The 13,118-nt window shown below is 33.1% G+C and overlaps 1 protein-coding gene across 1 annotated transcript; it reads left to right on the forward strand.

Moving 5' to 3' along the window:
* The first annotated feature begins 2,020 nt into the window (after nucleotides 1-2,020).
* Nucleotides 2,021-9,395, forward strand: LOC131634366 (uncharacterized). Its single transcript, XM_058905022.1, has 5 exons — nucleotides 2,021-3,250; nucleotides 3,491-3,708; nucleotides 3,801-3,919; nucleotides 4,166-5,046; nucleotides 8,985-9,395. Exons 1-5 carry the CDS (start codon nucleotides 2,021-2,023, stop codon nucleotides 9,393-9,395), a joined length of 2,859 nt encoding a protein of 952 aa, XP_058761005.1.
* Nucleotides 9,396-13,118: the final 3,723 nt, after the last annotated feature.

The raw sequence follows: 13,118 nt of genomic DNA on the forward strand, positions 1-13,118 counted from the left end.
AAAAATATAACACATTGATTTGATATAAGAAAAAGTTAACTATTATTGATTATGTCCTAAGAGAATTAAGGAGTCAGAAAGTAAGAATAATATAAAATATTTATTTTAAAAATTTATAAAAATAGCATTAATATGTTTGTAAATTTTTTTTTGTTTAATAGCATGCTCTACAAAAATTAGGATAAGAGATTATCAAAATACTCCGAGTAGCAATGATGCAACATTTATCAAAATTAGGGTAAGAAATTAAGGACTAAAAATAGATGTATTTATGTCTTATACTCACAGAGTAGCAATGATGCAACATTTATTAAAAAAAATAAAAGTCTCATATATCTTGTGTTCCTGATTCACATGAAAAAATAGTTATATTTATGTTAATCAATACAAAATTTAAAAAGAAGGGTAGAATTACACTCTGACAAAAAAAATTATATCAATAAAAATGAGAATTTTAAATCATGCAAATAATAGGGCTATAGAGATGTACTTATCTAAATAAATATTAGACTTTCCAAACAGCAATAACGTAATACAATTTTATCAGGATCTTCTTCTGATTCACATGGGAAAAAGGCATATACATATCAACCAATAAAAATTTATAAAAATAATTATAACATGAGACTAATAAAAATTATATCAATATAAATGAAAATTGTTTATATTATGCCACAAAATAAATGGTAAGACACAAATGTAAAGTGAAACAAAAATAATTATAAAAAATACGAAGAGCACCACCAAATACCTCTAATTATTTGTTCGCATAAAACCATGTTAAAATATAGAATAAAACAATAATAAATAATGGGTTACAAAATAAGTTATCAAGATATTATATTTACTCTAATTATTTAACATTTCACTACCTTTATTATTCAATTCTTTCATTTTTTTCCAGAGATTTAAAATCATTCATTAATTTCAATTCATAGCTATTCTATTAATTTTACTATTATAAAATATATATTAATAGAATAGCTATTTTTCATCCTTATAGATATTATAAGGTGGAGCCTATTGATAATAGATATAAATATATCTTTTTCTGTTTCTTAATCCAAGTTATAACTTAAAAGAAATTAAAGAGTTTGATAGTTACTCTGTTGTGTGAAAAATTATAATTTATACCACTTTAACTAATTAATTGTGACTAAAATGAATAGTTAAAACGTATTTAATTTCAATTAATTCTTTGTTTAAATACTATCAAATATAATTTTTTATTTCAATGTCTTGATTCGGTGTACCCCTATGTTACTATTTGCATCAATTAAATATAAAATAATTTTAAAAAAAATTATTTGAACATTGTAGAGTTTTTTTATAGGTTATATTATTTTATTTATTTCCAATTGTAAATTATTATTTTAAATTATATATGTAGTATTTATAATAAATAGTTTTTCTAAAAAAAAAAGATATAAGGTAAAGGAAATAAAATTTCAAAAGCAAATGAAAGGTGTTATTAATAAAAGTTATATTTTAATTTATGTGTTATGTTTTATATAATTTTAATATCATATAATGTTATATAAAAATATAATTTGAATAATTTATGTAGTATTTGTAACATTAAAATAAGTAAAAATTGTGTATTTTTAAAAGTTATAAAAATTATGTATTTTTAACATTGTATATGGATTTTACAAAAACTGAGCATGTGTTCTAATAACTGAAAGTTAGTTGAAGTGGTGAAGTCAGTTAGGTATATAGAAAGTTAGTTACATAGTTTGTTACATGCAAACTGTCACTACTATTGTATATATACCTTTCCCTCCTTCTATGATAATCAAGAGAAGAGCTATTGTTGTTTCATCTTCTTCTTAACTTCATTCTAATCTCTCTGTATTTTTCTCTACTCATGCATCAATGGCATGATTCATAATATGGTATCATCGCTATTCGATCCTTTTTCCCACTCTTCCGCATATCTTCCATTGATTCCTTCTTAGCTTCTTCATCAACTCTTATTGATCTTTCCTCTGCTATCCTTCTTCTCCATTTTTGTTCCATCATGCCTCCAAGAATTGATCCTACTCGCATCACAAATGGTGATGTTGATTCTGTATATTACGTTCACCCGAGTGAAGGTCCACACTCTGTAAATATCGCACCTCAACTCAATGGTTCGAATTACATTTCTTGGTCCCAATCCATGGAACGTGCTCTAAGTGCCAAGAACAAGATTGCGTTCATCAATGGCTCCATTCCTATTCCACGTGACACTGATCTTAATCGTCTTGCATGGGAACGCTGCAATTGCCTCGTTCACTCTTGGATCATGAATTCTGTGAATCCTCCTATTGCTCAAACTATAGTGTTTTTGGAAAATGCTCTCGATGTGTGGAATGATCTCAAGGAAAGATTTTCCAAAACCGACCGTGTTCGTGTATCTAATCTGCGTACTGCAATCAACAATCTCAAACAAGACTCTAAATCTGTGCTTGATTATTTCACTGAATTACGAGGTTTTTGGGAGGAGTTAAACTCTCATAGGCCAATTCCCAGTTGCACTTGTCCTCAGCCATGCAGATGCGAAGCTATGCGTAGTGCTCGTGAATTTCGTCTCGAGGATCAAATCATTCAATTTCTCACAGGTTTGAATGATACATTTTATGTCATCAAAACTCAAGTTCTTTTAATGGATCCTCTTCCTTCTATAAACAGAGTTTATTCTATGGTTGTTCAAGAAGAAAGTAACAATGTTTCCTTAGTTCCTAAAGTTGATTATGTACCTGTTCTTAATGAGGCTAACACCCTCATCAATGCCTATGATTCAAAAAATTTGTTGATCATGGTAAATCTTCACACTATAATAATAATTCTTCTAACCCTAGAAAAGATGGTAGAGTTTGCACATTGTCACGGGACTGGTCATACCATTGAGGTTTGCTATCGCAAACATGGATTCCCTCCCAACTTTTATAAGAAGCAAACATCTGCTAATGCCTCTAGTGCAACTACCAGTGATAATCAGTCTTTGGTTCATATTGGTGAAGAGGCTTCTACACCTATCCCTGGTGCCAGCATTACTAAGGAGCAATATGCTCAATTGATTGGCTTGCTACAACAAACGAATTTGTTGCCTTCTTTACAAACCACATCTTCTACTATCAACCATATTTCCACTCATTCTGGTCCTTTACCAAATGAGACTTCAGGTATAATATTTGTGTCCACTATTACTTGTGTTAGTCATGCAAAGCCTGATTATTGGATTCTTGACTCAGGAGCCAATGATCATGTGTGTTCCTCCTTACATTGATTTAGTTCCTATCATAAAATTCCACCTGTTAATATTTGCTTACCAAATGGTTCCATTGTTGTTGTCACATATGCAGGAACTATTAATTTTTCTTCCCATTTTTATCTCACCAATGTGTTATACACTCCTGACTTCTCCTTAAATCTTCTATCCGTTTCTAAACTATGTCAATCTTTACATTGCATTTGCCAATGTTCTCACACTGATTGTTTCATCCAGGATATGAGAACCAAGAAGATGATTGGTTTGGCTAGGCAAATTGAAGGACTGTACAGACTCATCACTGAAGTTGGATGCCTTGCTACATCATTTTTCTCATCACCAATTACCAGTTCCAGTCCTTCCTTGTCTAAGTCTTCTATTTCCATGAATAATTGTACAATAATACCTAAACAAGCAATTTGGCATTTTAGACTTTGCCATTTATCTCATGATAGGTTATCTCAAATATCTCATGTGTACCCTACCATGATAATAAAGCAGTTTGTGATGTTTGCCACTTTGCTAAATACAAGAAAAATTCTTTCAGTCTCAATCAGTCTCGAGCTACTCAGCCTTATGAGCTCTTACATTTTGACATATGGGGTCCTGTCTCTATTAATTCCATACATAATCATAAATACTTCTTAACTGTTGTTGATGATTTTGGTAGGTTTTTCTGGCCTGTATTACTTAAGTCCAAAGATGAAGTCTCTAACCATGTTAAACAATTCATCACTCTCATTGAAAATAAACACCACACTTGCCCTAAGTTTGTTAGGACGTATAATGGACCTGAATTTCTTCTCTCTCAATTCTATGCCTAAAAGGGCATCATTCACCAAAGATCATGTGTGGAATTTCCCCAGCAAAATGCTCGTGTGGAGAGATAACATCAGCATCTTCTTAATGTAGGAAGAGCTCTCCTTTTTCAATCTAATCTTCCCAAATCCTTTTGGTCTTATGCTGTCAATTATGGAGCTTATATTATCAATAGAGTTAATACACTCTTACTCAATAATCAATCCCCTTATCACATGCTCTACCATTCCCCACCTGACATTAGCCAAGTTAAGGTATTTAGTTCTCTTTGTTATGCCTCCACTCTCTCCCACCATAGAACCAAACTTGACACTCGTGTTATAAAATTAGTCTTTCTTGGTTATGTTGTTGGCTATAAAGGCTCTATATTACTTGATTTACATACACACACTATCTTCATTTCCAAAAATGTCACCCATCATGAGCACATCTTACCTTACACTAGTCCTTCTCAAAGTCCCACACAAAATTGGCAATACTTCAGGTCCATAACCAACCAAAACAATCCTGATTCATCAACATTTGATGATCCTCCATCTATCATAACCCATAATGATTCTCCTACAGGATCTTCACATTCATCTCCTATTCATGATCAAACCCTCTCTCCTAATACTTCTACTGTTCAACCTAACCCTACCCCTCGTGTTTCTTCCAGAGCAAGGCATCCACCATCTCACCTCAAAGATTATGTCTGTGCAACCTTCAATGATGCACAAACAGATTCATCTTCAGGTACCCCTAATTCCATTTCTAATTTTCTGTCCTATTCAAATATATCTCCTTCACATTCTCGTTTTATATTTTCTATCTCTACTAACGATGAACCTAAAACCTATAAAGAGGCATGCAAATTTGATTGTTGGAATCAAGCTATGAAACTTGAGCTTGAGGCTCTTGAGAATACTGGTACATGGAAAATTGTGGATCTTCCATCCAATGTGAAACCAATTGGCTGTCGTTGGTGTAATACGGTGGGAGAACTCACTTTTAGAAATGTTGCGGATAGCAAGAGTCGCCACCGACTTTTATTTTATCCATTTGGAAAGGCTAAAGGAACAGAAAAAGACCTTTTGAAAGATTTGAGTTCGGGGAGTAAGTTATACAAAGGGAAGGTGTAAGCACCCTTTGTATCCATGGTTATCCATGGGCTCTTAGTTGCTTAGCTCACTTCTGTTTTCAAAAATGTTTGAAGTGTAGTGTGTGAATAGGAAAAGACTTTGTTTAAGGACTTTAGCTTGTAAGTAAGCGTAGCCTTATTTTGAAAGTATTTTGTAAAAGAGAGTGTGAAAAAAAGATTTGAATTCGAATTTGAAAAGAGCAAGCAACCAGGAGACCTACCCTAAGTTAAAGATTCTGTTCTTTCAGCTTTTCAGTTTAAAAGGGCTACCCATACCATAAATAGGGTAGGAAGTCCTTTCATAGGATGTGAAAAGGGTCATCGAGGGTTATCGTTCGCCATAAGACTGTCCCTACCATATAGAGGTAGGTAGTTTTTAGGGAAGGATAGAATAGTCATTATTCTTTAGGCAACCAGCAAGGATACCTTAGCAATTGGGGCAATCATCATATTACCAAGGCAACATCAAGGGACTAGATCATTTTTGTTAGGCAACTTCGAAGGGACTATGATCTTATGATGATTTATGAACTGAGAGTGATATTTGCTTTAGGTATCCTCGTACTTGAGGGACTTGACTATTTTGAAATTTATAAGGCAACAAAAGAGGTTACCCTAAAGGTGTGTGTGTGGCACAATCAGGTGATCAATATTCAAATATTTTATCTTGTAATTAGAGTGATACTAGGTTGATTTTAGCAAGGCTTACACTCCCTAGGATTACTAACCACAACAGAAAAATAAACAGAATTAAAGATCCTACGCAATTACAATAAACACCTGTAGGGCAGAAAAATAAAGGCAAGAAAATGAAATCCTAAATCTATTACAATAAACACCTGCACATGAATAGAGGCAAAATAATAGAAACCCTAAGCTATTACAAGGCTTTGGGGCAGTTACAATAGTATTGCAAAATTAAATATATAAGGCAAAAAGGCATTGGCAAACAAAAGGTATTTAAGAAAAAGGGGTAAACAAACCCTGGTTTTTAAGAAAAGGTTTTTAAAAAAGAAGGTAAATAAAAAAAAATTTAAAAAAAAAAGAGAAGGTTTTTTTTTTTTTAAATCGAAACTCTAAAGGTAAATCCTGATTTAATTTAATTAACCTAAAATTAATCTAAAAATTAAATTAGTTATTTAAACTAATTTAAATTAATTATCTAAAATATTTAATTAACCAAAATAAAATTACTTTTGTGAAAAAGGATTAATTTTTAGAAGAAAACAAAAATAAAAAGGGCTTGAATAAAATAAGAAAAACAAACAAGCAATAGTAAAAAAAAAAAGAAAAGCTAAAGAAGAAACCAGGTGAGAGGCGCTGGGATTAGGTGCGGCACGTCCTTGATGGTCCATGATGGAACGTTGCTTCTGGGCCCTTTGATCTGGAAACGTAGAAATCCAATGGCTGGTAACTGGGGCTGCATCGAGAACCTCTATGGACGCTGCATACTGGATCAGAGAACAAGTGTTTCATAAAAAAAAAGTGGGAGTAAGGGATTGAACCCATACCCTCTTACTCACATTACGCTCTTCACCACTCCAACCACGCACACTTCTTTGTTAGCTAAACGCATTCAAAACATAATATATGAAACAATGACATGGAATGAAAACAAATGCGCGCGTATGTCTAGGCATTTGAATCTGGCCAATTACACGATGCCACGCCCTCGTCTCCTTCTATTTTTCAAGATTTCTGAACCATGACTCTTTACCCACGGACGAAAGCGTGGGCATAACCTTTAGCAATGGTTACATGTGCGTAGCTACAAACCTGTCTCATTCAAACCTGCAAATCCTTCACAAAAAAATGCATAAAAACATTCCAGATTAATTGTAAAAAACCTCACGAATCCATTGGGCTCATTAATTTGGCATGAAATTGTCCCTAATTAAAAACCCTAATTTCACTATTCGTGAGACCTAGCCACGGTGGTTCACGAAACCTGGAATAAAACTCCAATCAAACAGCACAGGGAGATTGCAAACAGAATTCTTAACATGAACATGTATTCAAACTCGATTTATGATGTGTGTATGATACAACTCGAATTAAAAATTTTGAAGCACAAAACGTGAACATTTGGGTACATTTGAGTGCGTTCAGATCGATGATGATGATTCAGTTACGTCTAGGAAGCTCCAAAGAATCGATTGAGAGGCTTTGTTTGATCTCCAACAAAATAGAACTCGATTCTCTATCTCCTTTTGGTGCACGACTTTTTCAGCTCTGGAATAGAATTCTGACTCCTCCAAAAACCTCCTCCTTGCTTCTGATTCGGTCCAGTATAAGTATGGGAGGGATATAGGTTAACAAAATTGATCCAAATCCTTGCATTATGAGAGATTGGATTTTGATTTTGAAGGCATATTGAAACTTTCCAAATTTGGTTCAAATATTACTCATATCTCTCCAATTTCCTCTTGCTGCGAATTTGACTCAAGATTGTGGTATGTTGATGATTGGAATGATTAGAAATCAAAGATGAATCAAATCTTTTTATATTTTCCTCAAATCTTTGATTTTTAACTATAATTTTAATGAATGAAATTCACTAAAAAAACCAAATAATTATCAATAATTCGTGGCTTTCAAGTTAGATCTTCTAGATAACTTGGATAACAAGATTGGACCATAAAAATTTGGGCTTCTTTACAAACAAATCCATTTTGAACCTTATTTGCTTCACATTTTTCATCCAAAATTGTCCAACTTTGACAAGGCATATCACCCTCAATTTTTAAGATATAAGAGAGTTCTAGGACTTTTTGGAAAGCTCAAGATGTCCTCTACAAGCCACTTTGGAACCTTTTTTCCATTTGGAGATTTTATCTTGATGATATGGGCTTTGACAAAAAACTGCTTTTGGTTGACTTTCAAAAATGACCTATAATCTTTTAGTCCATATGTCTTAAATGAAGCATTTTTAGCCTTGGTATGTGAGGGATAAAATTCTAGAGAATTCAATTTCCTTCAAAATGAGCTTTGGATTGAGAATTTCTGACGTTCCATGTGAAAGTTATGGCTGGTCAAAGTTCAGTTGACTTTTAAGTCAAAAACCCTAATTTAGAAACTTTGAGTTTTGTTGATTTCTGAACTTTCCTCGATGAATCATGATCAACCCTTGATCAAATGATGAATGATACTTCAAAATAAGGATGTTGACCAAAAATCAGGAATTTTGAATGTACTTTGACCATAATTGACTTTTAGGTCAAACTAGTCGACTGTTGACTATCTGAGCAATCTTTGGAATTGAAGCTTGAATTTTGGCGTGGGGATAGTTTGAAACCTAATAAGCCATATGAAATCCATTAGAGACCTTGATTCAACAATTTTCTTAAGAGAATGCAAAACCCTAGTTCAGGAGGTCTTTGATTAGGAGAGTGTGCCTTAGGTTAACCCTTGAGCCTTGAATCATTGTATGAGTTTGAAAGTGAAATGAGATGGGAAAATTTTGCGGTATGACAGTTGGGTTTATAAGATCAAGCATAAGTCTGATGGTAGTATTAAACATTTTAAAGCACGCCTGGTCACTAAAGGATACAATCAAATTGAAGGTCTCGACTATTCAGACACATTTTCACCTGTTGCTAAGCTACAACTGTCAGACTCGTGCTAGCCCTAGATTCCATCAAAAAATGGCACCTTCATTAGCTGGACGTCAATAATCTATTTCTGCATGGTGATTTGCATGAAGATGTTTATATGGTTATTCCCCATGGTGTCACAACTTCCATACCTAATCAAGTGTGTAAGCTAATCAAATCCCTCTATGGTTTAAAACAGGCCAGTCTTATATGGTTTGAAAAGCTGAATTCTCTCCTCATTGGCCATGGTTACACACAAGCTCCATCTGATCACTCTTTGTTTGTTAAGAAAACATCATCATCCTTCACAATTTTACTTTTCTATGTTGATGATGTAATCTTGGCAGGTGATTATCTACATGAATTCCAACTCATGAAGAATATTTTACATCAGGCATTCAAGATCAAGGACCTCGGTGTTCTCAAATATTTCCTTGGTTTGGAAGTGGCTCATTCGAGCAAGGGCATATCTGTTTGTCAGCGAAAATATTGTCTTGATCTCCTCAATGATTCAGGATTTTTAGGTTCTAAACCAGCTACCACACCTTATGATCCTTCCATCAAACTGTGCCATGACAATAGCCCTCCTTTTGATGATGTTCCTTCTTAAAGGAGACTTATTGGTAGATTTATTTACCTCAATACTACCCGACCAGATATCACATTCATAACGTAGCAACTTAGCCATTTCCTTTCAAATCCCTCTATTACTTGCTATCATGCTGCTTGTCGTGTTTTGAGGTATTTGAAGCATTATCCAGGTCAAGGCTTATTTTTCCCTCGCAACTCTCCACTTCATATTTAAGGATTTTCAGATGCAGACTGGGCTAAATGTCCTAATACTCATCGATCAGTGTCTGGATCTTGTTTTTATCTTGGTCACTCCCTTATTTCATGGCGTACCAAGAAACAAAACACAGTCTCACGTTCTTCATCTGAGGCTAAATACTGTGCACTTGCTGCAGCAACCTGTGAACTATAATGGATCCTTTATCTACTAAGAGACTTTCATGTTGTATGTTGCAAAATTCCATCTCTTTTTTGTGATAGCCAGAGTGCTCTTCACATTGCAGCTAATCCTGTTTTCCACGAACGAACCAAACACTTAGATATAGATTGCCATGTTGTTCGAGAAATTTTTTTTGGCTGGTGTTATGAAGCTTCTGCCTATTTCTTCTCAAGACCAGCTTGCAGATTTTTTTACTAAGTGTTTACTTCCTAAGCCTTTTAGTTCTTTTATGTCCAAGCTGAATTTGTTAAATATCTATCAAAGTTTAGCTTGTGGGGGGCTAATAACTGAAAGTTAGTTGAAGTGGTGAATTTAGTTAGGTATATAGAAAGTTTGTTACATAGTTTGTTACATGCAAACTGTCACTACTATTGTATATATACCTTTCCCTCCTTCTATGATAATCAAGAGAAGAGTTATTGTTGTTTCATCTTCTTCTTCACTTCATTCTAATCTCTCTATATTTTTCTCTACTCATGCATCAATGGTATGATTCATAATATGTTCTAGGCAAAACGCATAATAGCAACAACGCTTTCACATCAATATTTTCAAGATCAAGAATCAACTTGTTGAACATATCTAACTGCTCAACAACATTTTATCTTTAATCATCTTGAATGAATAAAAATATTGCTTCAGGTAGAGTCGATTTACCAGCGATTTCATCATGTACAAACTTTCAAGTTTCACCCATAACCCTGATGTCATCGTCTCCTTTGATACTTTTCGAAGAACCTTATCACCAAGGCTCAACAAGATTGCGATGTGGGCTTTCTCTATCATGGTCGTCTTTTTTTTCTTCTATTAACACAGGTCATGAAAGCGAACATGGTCATCCTCTTTTATATTTTGATAAAAAGAATCATGAATAGAAAATAAGAAACTTGTCTTCATATTTTTGCAATTATGATCCTCATAAAAGTCTAATAGGAATATGTTGGCACTCTATCATTACGTAAAATTTGAGAGTAATTTCAACATAAGCAATAGAATAATGAGCAAAAGCAAAGAAAAAAATATGGAAGAATTGAACAAAGTTGCAAAAGAGTGAAAAAATGGAATTAGAGAAATTGTGAAGAAAAAAAAGACACTTTTGCTTATGGTTTTCACGTGTGCTCCGTAGCGGTGAAATTGGTGAGACTAGAGTCATGGGAAGACTTAGCTCATTTTAAACAGAGTCGCCACCACGCTTTATTATTTCCAAAAAGGAATGGGTGAAAGAGCGAATAAAACCCACAGAAGTTTTTAAAATCAAAACTAATAAACTTATCAGAGTTCTGGCTACGGAGGGTTTGTTATACAAGAGGAAGGTTTTAAGCACCCCTCATATCCATGGTACTCCATGGGAACCTCTTTGTTTTTGTGTTATTATCTTTTGTTCGTAAATAACCTTTTTTTGTGAAAATCCTATGTGAAAAAACTTGTTTGAAATAGAGGGTGGGGATGGGAAGAGAAGGTTTTGAAAGTGAGCTCGATAAGGTATCGCATCTTAGGCCTACATACCCCTTAAGTTCAATAGGGAAGTTAGAGCTTCTGTAGTTCCTCTTTTTAAAAAAGGAAAAAGGGGCCAAAGTGGCCAAAATCTTTTTGGGGTGTGAGATTTTAAAATACTCACAAGGTTTTTAAAAGGAGGGTTAAGTTTTAAAATACTTAACAAGTTTAAAAGAAGATTAGACTTTAAAATACCTAATAAGTTTAAAAGGTTAATCTTTAAAATACTTAAAAATTTTGGAAAAGGGATTAGGCTTTAAAATACCTAATAAGTTTAAAAGGTTAAGCTTTAAAATACTTAACAATTTTAAAACAAATCAAAGATGGACCAAGCTTTAAAATACAAGGTCAATGGGTTAAGAGAAGTTTCACCGGGAATAATTCATCTCTTAACACCAAGGTTTAAAAACAAGATCAATGGATTAAGAATAGTTTCATCGGGAATAATTCTATTCTTAACACCAAGGTTTAAAAAAAAAGGGTTTGGTTAAGCTTTAACAATAATAAACCATAAACAAGTGAAAAGCTTTAAAATACTTAGCACAAACATAAAAGATATTGGAAAAGAATTTAAATACCTTGACAATTTAGTCAATATCATTCCCATCCTTTGGATAAAACATGAAGCTTAAACAATTAACAATAAATACCTCATGTATGTACAAGAACAAACAAGTGAGTGTTAACAAGCAAGAGATGGATGTATCTAAACCCTTATTCAAATCATGTATGAATGATGAATGATTAATATGATGATTAAACATTGGGTTAGATCAACAAAATAATAAAAAGTATAAATCACATGGATATAAAATCAACAAGTATATGTACAAGACAAGGTTTAACTTTTAAATACAAAGCATGGATTAGAAAATCAACAATTATGTACAAAACAAAGATTAATAACTAAGTACAAGACATGGATTAAAATCAACAAGTGTGTACAAAGACAAACATGGATACACAAAGATCAACATGTTGCGAATTTTTTGGTTAGGGTTTTAAACCTAAGGTTTTTAAATTAGGGTTTTGATTTAGGATTTCTAAAGAAATACATAGACCTAATTGATTTTAATTGTTAAATACCAAATTCTTTAAGAGAATTGATCTAAGGGTACATGAGAAAGTCAATGACATTCTAACCTAACCCTAAACAAGTATTTATAATAATATACTAAGTCACTTTTAGAAAAATATTCAAAAGGAAACATATTTTTGTAGATTTTTCATATATTAAAAGACTTGTTTTTGATTAATTTTAAAATGATGATAAAATAAATATTTTTGTGACTTTTTAACATGGCATGAAAATACACTAATTAAATGAAACACACAAAAAAGAAGGGATTAAGAAGACTATTTTTTCTATTTTTAATGATTTTTGAAAGTTTAGTAAAAAACTAAAAAAACAAGAGATAAAAAAAATAGGGAATATGGTCACAAGGGTTTGAAACCACGCCCTATAGATCACTACACAAAATAACCACCAACTGGGTTGCGCGCGTGTGGTGTAAGTGGGATGCATTCAGTTCAAAATATGTGAAACTTAGTGGCAAATGAAAAATGCAAAACAAATCAAAAAGCATGGGGAGAGGTGGATTCGAACCCCAGACTTGGAGGTTGCAAGCGCTATGTACAAGAGTGATGGCCCAGTGAGCTGTATATGATGTAGTCATAAAGGAATGACTACCATTCAATATATTTTAAAACCAAGTGGTAAAATTTGAATTTCCCTCCACCCAAACTTCATCTTCTTCGTGAAGACAACAACATCACCATCAATGGTGATTTTTGAACTTCATCAAATCTCAACCAATTTTTACAAAATAA

Source organism: Vicia villosa, unplaced genomic scaffold (genome assembly GCF_029867415.1).
Source record: "Vicia villosa cultivar HV-30 ecotype Madison, WI unplaced genomic scaffold, Vvil1.0 ctg.001284F_1_1, whole genome shotgun sequence".
Classification (NCBI taxonomy): Eukaryota; Viridiplantae; Streptophyta; class Magnoliopsida; order Fabales; family Fabaceae; genus Vicia; species Vicia villosa.